The sequence below is a fragment of the Aspergillus fijiensis genome (assembly GCF_003184825.1).
Source record: "Aspergillus fijiensis CBS 313.89 unplaced genomic scaffold BO72scaffold_3, whole genome shotgun sequence".
Classification (NCBI taxonomy): Eukaryota; Fungi; Ascomycota; class Eurotiomycetes; order Eurotiales; family Aspergillaceae; genus Aspergillus; species Aspergillus fijiensis.
In genome coordinates, this window is record NW_024468979.1 from 671,865 (window position 1) to 684,482 (window position 12,618).

At 56.6% G+C, this 12,618-nt stretch overlaps 6 protein-coding genes across 6 annotated transcripts; 4 read left to right on the top strand and 2 right to left on the bottom strand.

Moving 5' to 3' along the window:
- Positions 1–90: 90 nt before the first annotated feature.
- BO72DRAFT_454936 (cell wall mannoprotein 1 family protein) lies at positions 91–732 on the bottom strand (the record flags this gene model as incomplete). The annotated part of the gene is made up of 2 exons (XM_040946211.1): positions 91–288; positions 394–732. 2 exons carry the CDS (start codon positions 730–732, stop codon positions 91–93), a joined length of 537 nt encoding a protein of 178 aa, XP_040806173.1.
- Positions 733–2,559: 1,827 nt separating this feature from the next.
- Positions 2,560–4,243, top strand: BO72DRAFT_511694 (MFS transporter; the record flags this gene model as incomplete). Its single annotated transcript, XM_040949420.1, has 1 exon — positions 2,560–4,243. Exon 1 carries the CDS (start codon positions 2,678–2,680, stop codon positions 4,241–4,243), a length of 1,566 nt encoding a protein of 521 aa, XP_040806174.1. The 5' UTR covers positions 2,560–2,677.
- A 614-nt stretch (positions 4,244–4,857) lies between these two features.
- Positions 4,858–6,808, top strand: BO72DRAFT_444113 (Zn(II)2Cys6 transcription factor). Its single transcript, XM_040943736.1, has one exon. It carries the CDS (start codon positions 5,058–5,060, stop codon positions 6,771–6,773), a length of 1,716 nt encoding a protein of 571 aa, XP_040806175.1. The 5' UTR covers positions 4,858–5,057; the 3' UTR covers positions 6,774–6,808.
- Positions 6,809–7,238: 430 nt separating this feature from the next.
- Positions 7,239–8,149, top strand: BO72DRAFT_511696 (germin family protein; the record flags this gene model as incomplete). The annotated part of the gene is made up of 3 exons (XM_040949421.1): positions 7,239–7,440; positions 7,505–7,665; positions 7,734–8,149. The coding sequence occupies exons 1-3, from the start codon at positions 7,298–7,300 to the stop codon at positions 8,147–8,149; spliced, it is 720 nt and encodes a 239-aa protein (XP_040806176.1). The 5' UTR covers positions 7,239–7,297.
- An 816-nt stretch (positions 8,150–8,965) lies between these two features.
- BO72DRAFT_524002 (NAD(P)-binding protein) lies at positions 8,966–9,970 on the top strand (the record flags this gene model as incomplete). The annotated part of the gene is made up of 2 exons (XM_040949828.1): positions 8,966–9,285; positions 9,386–9,970. Exons 1-2 carry the CDS (start codon positions 9,001–9,003, stop codon positions 9,968–9,970), a joined length of 870 nt encoding a protein of 289 aa, XP_040806177.1. The 5' UTR covers positions 8,966–9,000.
- A 431-nt stretch (positions 9,971–10,401) lies between these two features.
- On the bottom strand, positions 10,402–11,922 carry BO72DRAFT_491791 (MFS transporter; the record flags this gene model as incomplete). The annotated part of the gene is made up of 1 exon (XM_040948223.1): positions 10,402–11,922. The coding sequence occupies one exon, from the start codon at positions 11,920–11,922 to the stop codon at positions 10,402–10,404; it is 1,521 nt and encodes a 506-aa protein (XP_040806178.1).
- Positions 11,923–12,618: the final 696 nt, after the last annotated feature.

Consider the following 12,618-nt stretch of genomic DNA (forward strand, 5'->3'; position numbering starts at 1 on the left):
CTCATTTTAGTCCTGACTCTGACTATGCCAACCATACCATCCCCCCAACCCGGCATCGTGGATGGCCATGACTAGCCATGTGACCAGGCCCTACATTTGCATATCATAGGCATCGATGGCGTTGTCGTACGCATCATCAACATCACCGGTTCCCTGCCGGATGGTTTCCTTGTCGGCTCCGGCCGCCTTAGCTTGCAGGGCCACGGACAGACCATCGGTCTTGACCCGAAGCGCATGGAGATTGGTGCGGATGGTGCTTCCCACGCCGGCGGTGATGAAGAGATTCCGCTACACATTGGTCAGAATCATGGTGGGCCACGGTTGGAATTCAAGATGGATAATGGTCGAGATGAAAGAACATGAGAAGTGCATGCATGGGGTGATGCGACTAACCTTCAGGACCAAAGCTGCGATGGAACTGCGCATGACCGGCTCCAACTGGGTCAGAGCCTCAGTCACCCGGCTACTCTCCGAGGCCGTGAAGACCGCAGTGCCGTTGACGTCGGCAGAGGCCTGGTCGAGGGACCGCTCGACGGCGGCCTCCTGAGTCTGAATCTCGAGGGCTGCGGGCAAGCCTCCGGAGTAGCTGTAGACGGCAGCACTCAGAGAACCAATGTCGGTGTTGATCTGAGTCAGATCCTGGATGATGGTGGGGATATCCCGCCTGATGACGCGAGCCGTGGCCAGAGCCAGGAGGGAGAGAACCGAAGCGGTGGTGAGAGTGAAGCGCATAGTGCTGATGCTGTTGATTGGGTCTGTGGTGTGGATGCGGATGGGTTGGTGATTGTTGTTGAGCTCCGAGAGAGGAGCGATTGAGCCTTTATATCCAATTCTGAGGGATATGCTGGGCCCCAGACATGTCCCTGTTGCGCGTGTGTTGCTGTGAACTTCCTATGTTTGACAATGGGGGCTACGGTCCGGTAATTTACTCCGTGAGGCTTGTGTTGCCATGAGTCTAATGTCATACGTGTGCTTCGGTTTGCTACAGATCGGTGTTTATGTGTCTGACGACAAGTGCGACAACACAGCGCCAATGCAGCACTGAGAGATACGCGCGTGTGTACAGTACGGTGTTGTGCTATGCACCCATCGAAGCTGGACTCAATACGGGAGTCTAGTGTACGAAAGGAAGAAGATTGAACGCGATGGAAAGATCAAGGGATGACGACGATGCACCGGGACCGACAGTCGACGTCGGGATTCTCCCAGACCGACCACCCAATGGAGATCAAGCAGGGACAGAAGAAAGCCAGGTGTGCAAAGGTGAAACGCCCGTAGCTTCCCCAATTCCCTTCCCTCTGGGTAGGACGGTTGCATGACTTGGTGCTGTTCCACCATTCATCTCACCACCGTGATACTTGCGCAACAGCGGTCTCTGGATAGCCATACACGCATCCTTCCCATCTGCACAATGCCCGACCGCAGGGGGACACGGTACCTGAGTGTATATCCGCCTTGTGTTTCGACTAAGCCGTGGCCTGACAATGTCCTGTCCGTCACGGGAGAAGATCGGAGGAGAGTCACTGAGCGACAGACACGAGCGCGAAACAGTATCCGACCGGACCAAAAAGCTTGCCTGTTGTTTTTTTGTTTCTGTGAAGCTGGGTGTCACACCGGCAAACCTTCCGTTGGCCTAAAGCAGGCATAGAAACGAGGAGTGATTCGGACCGAGGAGAGAGCCGTGACCGGCCCCAGGCAGGACGTGAATCAGTCAGCAGTGCCCGAAGACCGGATTGGCCCCTCGGGAAAGACGGAGAGGCGATGACGATGAGCAATGTTGATTAGCAAACCGAAACGAAAAAAGAGGGGCCCCAGGCTGACCGAGGCTGGAATTTGGGGAAGGTGAAGTGGGAGGACTCAGAAGGAGAAGGAGAGATATGGAGGGTGGGCCGTGGGGTGAAATGCTTCATTGCGTAACAGAATGCTTGATTTTGCAGACAGGTGAGTCTTTTTTACTCGTCCGGTAGTCAGGTTATCAGCCTGTCTATCTTGACCATGCCGACTGCCGAGGGGCGGCGGTTCACCGATGATTGCATCAGGGAAGGAAGCAGACGGGCACTCGATCGGCAATCCTGCTTTGGGTGGCCATCACCTGACAGCACCTGACCTCACCTGACCTCACCTGACCACTGCAGGCTCTTTACCCCCCGGGGTGCGGGAATGACTCAGCTCTCCCCACATCCGTGCACCAATCAACTGAGGATGCTTTCATAGCCGGACTTTAGGCTAAAGTCCTTTCCTCTCTTACTCAACCTTCTGGCAAGAAGTTACGCCACTTGATCTTGGGAAGAAAGCTTGTCCGAGGCTTGTTTTCCGTCTGCGGCCAACTTTCCAATCCCCACGGAACCCTCTCCCCCCAGTCAGCAGAATGTCTGCCGACTGACCATTGAAGATTAGAGCATGGAGATTCTCCATATCCATCCATGCATCTGTGCATCCATTCTCTCTGGAGAACTTTCGTGGACCCACCCCGCCCACCTATTGGCCTGGCCATTCGGTCATCTGTTCACCGGAGAAATTCAAACCAGACCAGCAGCAATGCTAGCAGAAACGTCACCGGCGGCCCCAAAAATGACTTGGTTCTGTTACTTTTAAAGACTCTCCCCTCCCAAACATAAACCCACCGGTTCCTGGATTTTCTGTGCTTCTGCCATCTCCTCTCTGGTTCTTCCTGCCCATGATGGCTGCCCCTTTGAACCACAAGGAATTGGAGAAGACGGAGCAGCATGAGTCGCTGCCCGTTGTGGTGACGGCTGAGGAGGCAATTATCCGCGCCCGCCAACAACCGAACGTTGCCCTGCCGCTGCGCATCACCTTTGACCACCATGACCCCGACAATCCGCGCTGCTGGGGCTTCTGGCGCAAGTGGTACATCACCGTATTCGTGAGCATGCTCAATGTCATTACCACCTGGTGTTGTGGTTCTTTTTCCTCTGGCGCCACGCAAATTGCCGATCACTTCCACGTTTCGAGTGAAGTCACCACCTTGTGCTTGTCCCTCTACGTTCTGGGCTACGCCGTTGGCCCTGTCCTACTCGCCCCCTTGTCGGAGTACTTCGGCCGCCAGCCGATCTACATCGTCTCCTGGTTCATCTTGTGTATCTTTCAGTTGCCCTTGGCACTGGCCCCCAACATTGGTACCATTCTCGTGTGTCGTCTGATCGCCGGCTTGGCTGGTGGTGCCCCCTTGACCAACACCGGAGGTACTATCAGTGATCTGTGGGAGCGAGACCACAGTGGTTGGCCTATGGCGGTGTACGGCCTCAGCAGCACCGCGGGTCCTCCCCTGGCGCTCGTCATGAGCGGGTACATCGGCCTCGACCTGGGCTGGCGGTGGATCTTCTGGATTATGATGGCCATCAGCGGTGGCTTCTGGATCGTGCTAGTTTTCACGATTCCCGAGACCCGCCACTCCATCCGCCTGCAGCGAAAGACGGCCAAGATCCGTCGCCAGATGGAGAAGGAAGGACTACGGTCGGCGGAGTCGCTGGACGACATCCATGGCGACAACCGCAAGGGGCTGCACCAGTTGCTCGCCATCACCTTGACGCGGCCCGTCCGCTTTCTGTTCACCGAGCCCATCACGCTCTTCTCGGCCATCTTTAATGGCTTCCTCTACGGCCTCGTCTACCTTTTCAACGAAGCCTTTCCTCTCGTGTTTGGTGCTCCCCACGGCCACGGCTTCAACGTCGGTCAACAAGGCCTCTGCTTCTTGGGCATCGCCATCGGCCCCTTCCTCGCCTTCGCCGCCCACCCGCTGCAAGAACGCTACTACCGCCGCGCCGTCGCTGCGCACGACGGCCTCAGTGTCCCCGAAGCCCGCATGTGGATGGCCCGCCTGGGCGCGTTGCTGATCCCGATCAGTCTCTTCTGGTTCGGCTGGACCAGCTACGCCTCGGTGCACTGGATCGTCCCCATCATCGCCTCGGTCTTCTTCGGGGCGGGCCTGTATATTGTGATCTTGAGTATTCTGAACTACGTGGTCGACAGCTACCAGACGTACTCAGCCTCGGCGCTGGCGGGGGTCATTCTGGTGCGGAACGTTGTGGGCGCCGGGTTCCCGCTGTTCGCGACGCAGATGTACAACAAGTTGGATTACGAGTGGGCGTCGAGTCTGCTGGGATTCATTGCGATTTTGCTGGTCCCGATTCCGTTCATCTTCTTTTATAAAGGGAGGGCGATTCGGTTGCGGAGCCCGTGGGCCCGCGAGCATTTCGATTCGAATGAGGATAGTCCTCACTAGTTTATAGACATTCTGATAGACTGAAATATGATTAGATCGTTCATTGTTGTGTGTGAGCCTTACTGGTCAAATCTTAGATGACAGTACTTGTTGTATAGTAGCCTTTTGCCCTGTCCTTGGATGTAACTAGGTAAGTGGGCTTGGAAGTGGAGCTGCGCCATAGAGTGAGTCTAGGCTTCTTTTCAGCCCTCAAAGGGGTCATACATCAACCACTACATCGGAGTTCGCGTTCTGGTAGATACTGAAGTTCTCTCACCATTCCTGATCGGTTGATAGCCTTATTCATATCTTTCTCCTGCTATGCGATCATCCCGAGGAGGGTCACCTGGTTCACACACTTTTGTTACAGCCAGATCGGGGTGGTGGAACTGCAATTCCAAATCATGGATCCTGAGGCTCTGATATATCTGATCCCATGGTAACCAGGGATTTGTGGGCAGGCCGATCAGATTTGCAGCGCCAAGCCCGTGGAAACGTGTATGCGCATTGCATTTTGCATTGTTGCCTGGCCATCGCGCCCAACAGCTGACTCATCCATACAATGGAGGAGGAAACCCCCACCGAAGTATTTGAAATAACCTTCTTTTAAGTTAAGGCAGAGCCTTTTGCTGACGAGCAACACGAGGGTGAAGGTGCTGAATGTGCTGAATCTGCTGGGCGCATCTTGGCTGGCGGGGCGGACGCCGAAGCCAGTCGACTCAGCCTCGCCCCCGGTTTCTTTACTAATACGCTCCCTCCCCCGCCCACCGACAATCCACATTCGCCCTGCGACTGAGCCCAATCCTCTAGCGCTTTTCCTATTATGCCACTTACCATGGCCAATCAATCATTGCAGGTTAGCGGATACAGACTCCGAAGAACGCACGAGAAATCCCGGAATGGGTGCCTCAGGTGCAAACAGCAGCGGAAGAAGGTAGGTATTGAACAGCACATGGCTGAACCCTACGGCTCTGCCCGCACGGTGCTGATGTTAATCCCCCCCTCCCCCCAGTGCGACGAAAAAAGACCCAGTTGCTCCAGATGCACCAAGCGCTCGTATACTTGCCGATATCCGTTCCCTCTCAGCGATGGGAATTTGTCAGAAGAGCCGGAGTCAGCGGCCCATTCGCCCCTCTCCGACTTGCATGTAATCTCCGGGCCCGAGTCTCCTGGCTCACCCTCACATCATCACCATCATCATCGACGAACTGCCTCCCAATCACGCTCTAGTACGGATGAGGCAAGACTGGACCCCTTCCAGCTGGGGCCGCAGTCTCCCGATTTCCTCGATGCGACCGAGCTGAGCCTCCTAGCCCACTATCTCACGCACACGAGCCACATCATCCCGGTCGATCAGCTCGACCTCCACGCACTCTCCGTCGGCGTACCAAATCTCGCTTTCAGAAGCAAGGCGGTCATGTCCTCGTTACTTGCCTTGGCAGCAGCATGTCAGTCCCACGACATAGCCAAGCAGGCCCCGACGCCGCAGAGCCTCCTGCAGATCCGCGAGTTGCTGGGACTAGCCGAGCGCCACCACCGCGCCTCCCTCCGCCACATCCAGGAGTCCATGCAGAGTCCGGAGATGTACGACCACGTTCTCGCCAATGCGGCCCTGATGGTGCTCTACGCCTCGGCCAGCCACTCCATCCGCGTCCACCTGGCCGCTACGGCCAAGCAGCGGGGACAGCGGCTGCCGGGTGAGCTGCTGCCGCAGCACTCGCAGTGGATTTCGTTTACCCGTGCAGCACATACGGCATCTACCGCGGTGCTGAATGACATTGTGAATGCGACGGACGGAGCTAGTCCGGCCATGCATACCGAGCCAAGTCTCCCTAGCACAGCCCTAAACACCCCGGGGGTCCTGTCTCCACAAGACGGCCCCTCCGAGCACACAAAGCGTCTCTTCCTGCCCATTGTGGCATCAACCTACACCCAAGCCTTCGAACGTCTACGTAAGAGAGCAGAAACCACAGTCACTCTCCTGAAAGTCTCGAACCGATCCGGCAACATGGCCCAACTCCACGCATCCATCGAAACGGTCTCGATCCTCGAGCACTGCGCCGTAGCAGCACTCACCCCACGCCGAACCCCCGCAACAAGCCCCCAAACCCGGGCCCTAGCCCTGCACAAACGCGCGCGCGTCTCCCCCTGGGTCGCGAAATACATGATCAGCGTAACGTCGATAGAGGCGCCGCAGATCCTCCGCCGGATCATCATGTCGTTCCTCAATAAAGCGCCGACCGAGTATCTCGGCCTCGTGCAGTCGGTTCTTGACTCCTCATCCATGGGGATGGAAGGCTCCGCCACCGCCGAAGTGGGGACGCTGACGGCAACACATGTCCTGGCGATGGATATCTTTGCACACTGGTTGGTGCTGGTCATGTTGCTGGATGGGGTGTGGTGGATTGGGGGGATCGGGCAGTGGGAGCTGGGCCAGGTGTTGGCTGTGTTGAAGACGCAGGATTCGCTGGGCTTGGCGGAGACGGGGGAGACGTGGTGGCCCGAGAGTATGTATTTGGTCAAGCGGGAGCTGAGCCCTAGTGCTTCGTGAGTCTTACGACATGTAGAGGATAGAATTGGGTGCTTGGATTCCAAATACATGTACATGGCTGTTTCAAAGCGTCCGAATGTCTTGGCATAGTAAGCACAATGCGCTACCCATCGAGACCCCGTAACCCTAGTCTCGTCAGCAAGACAACCATCTGCAGAATCCATCAAACGAGGAATCGTTGAATTGCCAAGCATGATTGCCTGCCAAGTGAGTGAGATGCAGGCATTGCGCTGGCGAGAGGTAGGGCTGGGAGAGCGGCGTATGACTAATACGCTCCGCTTGAGGCTGTGGCTGTGCTTGCGTATACTGACGCTCTTTGACAGTAAGAGAGTATATGCGCAGTGAGTTGGGCTATCTTGGCCATTGAATGTCGACATTGTACCATAGAATAAGAAACAACAGAGCCTCAAGAGCATATAAAGCAACGAATCTCCCGCCCATCCCTACATCATCAGCCTAGCATCAGCAGCACACAAACTACCGCGTCGAACACCATATCTGACTTCTATACCAACCCGTTCACCATGTATCTCACGTCCACCTTCCACTCCCTCCTCGCGATGGCCCTCACCCTCGCAATCTCAGGCCAAGCAGCGCCATCACAGTCGCTCGCCTCACGCGCAACCTCCGACCTGCCTATAACAGCTCAACTAAAACTAGCAAACACGTACTTCCCCTGCCCCTTACCCTGACCCATCCCCCCCAGCAGACCAAGACTGACCAAGCCAAAGAGCAACCGAGCGCTACGCCCTCCTCCCCAACGACACCGACTTCATCTACGACTTCAGCGCCACCAACTCCAACAACGAAACCGCCCTCCCGATAGCCAGCAGCCAGAACTGGCCCGCTCTCGTCGGCGTCGGCCTCTCCTTCAGCATCTCCCAGCTACCAGGTACATTACCCAACCACGCCTACTCCCACCCCAATTATCAAACCAACCAACACACTAACCATAAAAAGCATGCACAATGTCCTTCCTCCACCTGCACCCCCGCGCCACCGAACTCTTCGCTTTAACTTCAGGCCGCATCCAAAGCTACATGGTGCCCGAGACGGGCGTGCTCGACGCCGCCGGCAACCAGCGCGTAGTCAGCACGGAGCTGACCCCGGGCACGGTCACGATCTACCCGGCGGGCTCGTTCCATACGCAGGTGAACCCGGACTGCGAGGCGGCGAACTTCACGGCGGCGTTTAATTCCGAGGAGTTTGCGGTGGGGTTGGTCTCGGCGAGGTTGTTTGCGTTGCCGGATGAGGTGGTGGGGAGGGCTTTGGGGGGCGTGGGCGCGGAGGAGGTACGGAGGATTCGGGGGTTGGTGCCGGATGAGGCTGCCTTGGTTGTGGGGGAGTGTGTGAAGAAGTGTGGGTTGGAGCAGTAGGGTTGCTTTGGAGGGGTGGCGGTGGGGGAGGGTTGGGTTGAGGGATGAGGGGTGGGGCTGAGACGTACTAGGGTTGAAGGGAAGGAGGGTTGAGGGTGATGATGAAGGGATGGGTTGGGGATAGAGGTCGCTTTCTTTTGTCCGGATAGGCTATGGATTCATTGTTATTGTTTGTGCATTTAAATGAATAGCTCTCTTGATTAACCATATTGCCTGTGGTTCCAAGACTGATGTACGATCTGCTCATAATGATTGGAAGACAACATGAATGCAGGGGCATTGCGATTGCTGCCAACTGCATCACGATATCCCGTTACCCTCGATGCTATTATAGGCTCGGCTGGATGGATCGGAGAATATCAAGCCATAAATTCCCCAATCTCGAAGAATGCATATGCCGTGCGTCCTGCATGTGGTTATCTTCTCTAGGGCTATCATGCACGTCCCTGGTGAGCCACGACCACACTCGCATAAAGGTTACACCTCCCCGTGTAACTCGAGACTTCCATCCGGGCCCTGATAGACAGACAACCAAGCGATCGTCTGAGGTTGATACTTGTTGACCAGGATAGATGGGGTTTGATGATGCGGACATACTTTTGTGATGCGTGGACCGATAATAATGAGAGATAGCTGGTCAGTTATCTTCCGATCATTACACCTTGTTGAGAATAGCTGTCAATGACTAGGTATGACCATGCATGGGTGGGTGATGGGATCTGTACATCAACAGATGGCCCCTCTAGTCCCATCTATATACTATCTTCTGACATGTCCTACTTCTCTCTTCCGAGAATCTTCGCCCTCTGTCAGCTCGCTTGATATAGATCGCCTGGAAAGCAAATCCAGCTATGCACACCATCCTCAGTTTGTTTCTGACCTCGCTTTTGGTGACTATCGCTCAGTCAACCACACCCACCCTTGCTGGAGACCTTGACATCATCGAACGAGATGTGGCCATCATCGGCGGAGGAGCAGGAGGCACATACTGCGCCATCAGCCTCCAAGACCAAGGCAAGTCCGTCATCGTGATCGAGAAGGAACACCGACTCGGGGGCCACGTCGAGACCTACGTGGATCCCGGGACAGGCATTGCAATGGACTATGGAGTCGCACTCTTCGAGAACACCTCCGTGGTCAACGACTACTTCGCACAATACCAGCGACAAGAACCAAATCACCCTCCTCGTTCGAACCCCCACGACCGATAGAAAGCTCACCCTCATCCACGCCAAGAAACTCCTGATCGCCATCCCCCCCAACCCCTCCCTCCTCTACCCCTGGCTCCGCCTCACCCCGACCAAACACTCCCTCTTCACCCGATACATCAGCACAGGCCTGTACGTGGGCCTCGTCAACGGCACGCGCCTCCCGCCCACCGCGGGCATCCTCAACCTCGCCCCCAACCACACCATGTACTCCTTCCCCTACCTGCCGGACACGTACAGCCTGATCCCCGCCCGCTTGCCCGGGTTGAAGCTCGCCACCTACGGCAGTCTGCAGACCACCGACCCGTTCCCGATCAGCGAGGCAGCCGTCCGCCACCACATGCTGGACGATATCCGGCGGATCCACCGGGAGAACCCGGACCGGTTCCCGGGGACGAGCGAGCCGGCGTTCGTGGCCTTCGCGGCCCATGCGCCGTATAACCTGCAGGTGTCGGGGGAGGACATCAAGAATGGGTTCTATGAGGGGCTGTATGCGCTGCAGGGCGAGATGAATACGTTTTGGACCGGGTCGGCGTGGGCGGCGGATATTAGTGGTGATATTTGGAAGGTTTCGAGGGGGGTGGTCTTGCCGATGCTGGTGGGGGAGTTGTGAGGGTGGGGTTGTCCTTCGTTGCTTGTGTAGTATCTGTATGCAGACGGAGTAGGAAGAGTGTATGTAGCGTCGAGGCATGATTACAACTTCGCTCTTCAGTATCACTGGGGCGTTCTGTCAGCCTGTAGCTCAGGCCCCCTGGCCAATTTCTCCAAAGCGTCCATCTCAAATCTCTGGTCATGGCAAGGATATCAAGCTGGTAGTCTAGACCGAGGAGCTCAATCCGCTAGACCGCCTGGGCTGACGCTTCATTGGGAAAGGATAACGTGAGGTGTTGGCATTGAATGGGCTTGTTTATGCTTGATATTCATTCTAAGCCGAGAGCGGATGACTGGTTAACTCGTGTTATATCTAATTTTCTCCCCATAATTAACTAGGACAACCTCATCGAAGGCACCAGAGAACACGCCTTAGCTGCTGGCAGCCCGGCATTAGGCTACTTTGCCGTCGTTGATCGCGACGGCGAACCTGGAACGTTGGCGGATGCGGCCGCCGTACGTGGACAAGAGGAACGGCGCGGGAAGACAGACCAGCGACAGGAAGGCCGGGACACTGCTTGCCCAGTGGATGCCGATGCCGTCGTACATAGCGGTGGTGAATAGGGGGAATGCGGCGCCGCACAGTGAGCGCAGGACCGTCGCCGCCGCCAGCGCCGAGGCTGCATAGCTCACATAGCTGTCGACGAGGTAGTTGACCAACGCCAACGAGACGCAGATGTTCCCGAATCCGAAACACGCGGTGCCCAGCATACAGACCACCCAGGGCACCGAGGGAGCGTTAGTCCAGGCGAACAGGAAGAGACCCACGGGCAGCAACACCGCCCCGACCTTGCCGGAGGGCAGACGCGCTTCGGGGGGCAACCGGCCGCTCTCGGACATTCGGCACCGCCGTGCGTACTGGCGATTGATGATGACCATGAACGCGGTGGCGCACAGCATGCCGATCGCAATGGGGAGAAATGCGAGGCCGCCCACTCCCGGGCTCCATCCGCGGACGCGCTGGAAGACAATGGGTAGGGCCGCGAGCAGCAGGTAGGTGGTGCCGTAGATAAAGGACATGTAGGCGGCAAGGACCATGACGATCGGCTCGCGGACGAGGAGTCGAGCAGGACGGGTCATGGAAATGCGACATCTTTCCGCCAGCGATCCGGGAGGGTTCCGGTGGTCGACGCTCGTGATGTAGAATCTGCCTGTCTGTCTGGTGAGCGCGGCAGCCCGTCGCCGGAGCACCACATCCCCGACGGTCTCGGGCACCAACAGAAGCCCCAGCACGAGCATCACTCCGGCGTAGATGGCGAGCAATCCCTCAATGGACCTCCACCCTCGTGTCTCGCCAAGGAACCCGCCCACGATCGGCCCCAGGACCGGCCCGAGAAATGTTGCCCCCGAGTAGCAGACCGCCGCCAGGCCTCTCGTTTCCGGACTGTAGAGGTCGGCTACAATGCCGCCGGAGTTGGTGAGAGGTGAGCTGCCGAACATGCCGGCCAGACAGCGGAATGCAACCAACGAGCCGAAGTTCGGCGCGACGGCTGCTGCGACGTTGAAGACGGTGAAGAGGCTGAAGGTGGTTAAGAACAAGACCCTCCTGCCAAACGCTTCCCCCAAGGGTGCCCACAGCAATGGTCCGATGGCGAACCCGAGGACATACAACGACAGCCCCAGCGTGGCAGCCTCGTTGGAGACGCTGAAGTATTCGCAAACGGAGGATAGGTCTCCCGAGTAGGCACTGGACGCAAAGGCAACGGAGAGCGTTGAGAGCCCTGACAGAACTATGATGATGGCCTTGCGGGGGGCGGCGAAGTTCCGCGCATTCAATCGGTCGGTCGGGGGCCACGATATGATCTGTGGATTCTCACGAGTGCCATCCCCGGGCCAGTCGTGTGCAACATCTCCAGCAATTTTGCGGTCATCGCTGGTGCCTAGCAAGAGAAAACACCCGATGGCATACAGCATCCTAGGCTTCTTGTGTGGATAGTGCATCGAGTTTGGTATAACCCTTGGTAGACCCTGGGGATTGCAAGGTATGCTCACAGCAGAGTGTGCAATGACGGGGAACGAGGATGGGGGAGCAAAAGCCAGGGGCTGGTCTGCATTCTCATCTTTTTACTTGACGAGCTGTGTCAAGTCGAGAGACGGAGAATCACGCAGACTGACTGACCCACGGTTTGTTCGGCAATCTCGAGCGAACTGAGGCCAACAGCTTCGATCGTCAATCTATCTCTTAGCACTTGTCATCCTATGAAATCATGCCCGGTATTAGGAGTTAGCAGATCAAGCACCGATACGCGTGGTAAGCTTTTCCAAACTTTTCTAGCCCATTTGCCGCCATTCATGCTGAACTTGGTTCATCCCCGGCCGGGGCCGTTGAGTGCCGTTTTGGGCTAGTCCCGTAAGCGATCAGACCCGAACCCTAGCTGGTGTCAATCAATCCATGATTCCCATCGGGTCAAGAAGGAAAAAAACAACAAAAGATCAGAAGGGGAGAGATTCCATTATTCACCCGTCTGCAGTAGGAGGCAAACGACCGAAGAAAGTCCTGTCCAGAACCCCTTCCTTGGTGGAGTATTTAAGGTACTGTACGGTGCCTCGGATCAAACACTTCAGATACATTCGCCTTGGAGTCAAGTTACCCGCCTTACCAGCGACCTG

Bases quoted from the DNA above. Each gene is read 5' to 3' on its own strand.
- BO72DRAFT_444113 (XM_040943736.1), top strand. From the start codon at position 5,058: ATGGCCAATCAATCATTGCAGGTTAGCGGATACAGACTCCGAAGAACG.